This window comes from Conger conger, chromosome 13 (assembly GCF_963514075.1).
Source record: "Conger conger chromosome 13, fConCon1.1, whole genome shotgun sequence".
Classification (NCBI taxonomy): Eukaryota; Metazoa; Chordata; class Actinopteri; order Anguilliformes; family Congridae; genus Conger; species Conger conger.
In genome coordinates this window covers 326,921-328,169 of record NC_083772.1, presented here as the reverse complement: position 1 = coordinate 328,169, position 1,249 = coordinate 326,921, and the positions used below count along the sequence as shown (strand labels likewise).

Genomic DNA, 1,249 nt, shown 5'->3' with positions numbered 1-1,249 from the left:
ACAGAATTGGCACTTGATCATAGAAAAAAAGATATAATCATTGTTCAGTATTCAGATGCTGTAATTTGAAATAATGTTTTAAGTAAATGCATTGCTGAGCCTCAACGTGACGCGAGAAACGGGCCCCAAGTTGCCCTCTGCCGGGGGAAAGGTGCACAACAACGGACTATTCTGCATTCAGTAAAAACGTAAAACGTGTTTGTAACAGAAAGAAAACTTTATTTCTATTCACCCTGTGATGTGATGCATTAAAGTTACATTTTAAATAGCACACTTAAAAATGAAATCACTGAAAGGAAACAAGGAAGAATACAGTATATACAAATAATTTTGCAATATATACATGAACAGACGCAGCATCACTCAAACATTTTATTTTTTTGATCTCGAAAAAGCATCTCGGTTTCAAGTGTTCCCAGGTGAAGTTCATAATACGGGCCGGAGGTCTTACGTCCAAATCGTCCAAAATAAACCGTAATTTCGTGAGAGACGCGGTTTGACTGATGCTTCCTCCCCCTCACTCTCAGTTTCTCTGGATTCCCGCCGTCATGAGCGCGCGCTCTCTGGGAATCTCCGCCGAGTCGTCGCTGGCGTCCTGGCCGCCTCGGAGCCCCTCCTCACCCCCCTCCGCGGTGCCGCTGTCCGCCTCCTCCTCGATCGCGAAGTGCACGTCGGCGGAGGAGCAGAGGGAGCTCACGCTGCTCTGCTCCACGGAGCACAGAGCGCAGGAGAGCGGCGCCGGCAGCCTGCCGTCGTACAGGGTCCCGCCGAAAGGCAGCGCGACCTGGACGGACCGGAGCCCCGCGGCGGAGGGGAAGGTCAGGCTGTGCTTCTTCGTCACCGCGCCCCACTCGCGTTTCTCCTCCTCATAGATCAAATGCGTGAACAAATTCGGCTTCTTCTCTCGCCTCTTGGAGCGCACGTAGCCCAGCATGACCGCGCACAGAAACACGCCGTAAAAAGACATGACTATCAAAATGTACAGGTACGCGTTCCCGTGTGCGCCAGAGTCCTCCCCCCTCTGCAGACGGGCGTTTGGCGAAGTGTCGTTATTTGCCATCTGACGAAAGTCTCGGTGGTTTCTTAAAAATAATAAATGAATGGAATCAAATTAATGTCATAAGTAATTTATTCCTAAATGTGCATGTAGGCATACTCCTAAAATTGTCAACTCAAATAAGTTTAGTTTATCTACGTTTACTACAGCGCCATGGCAATGTAACATCAAATTTGCATCGTTCAGTGAAAA

At 48.4% G+C, this 1,249-nt stretch overlaps 1 protein-coding gene across 1 annotated transcript in view; it reads right to left on the bottom strand.

Annotated features, from left to right (window-relative positions):
* Positions 1 to 241: 241 nt before the first annotated feature.
* Positions 242 to 1,249, bottom strand: part of kcne4 (potassium voltage-gated channel, Isk-related family, member 4) — a 1,149-nt gene continuing 141 nt past the window's right edge. Inside the window, exon 2 of the mRNA XM_061218481.1 lies at positions 242 to 1,082. Coding sequence (XP_061074465.1) covers positions 524 to 1,060 — 537 coding nt within the window. The 5' untranslated portion in view covers positions 1,061 to 1,082 and the 3' untranslated portion in view covers positions 242 to 523. The remainder of the gene's footprint in view (positions 1,083 to 1,249) is intronic.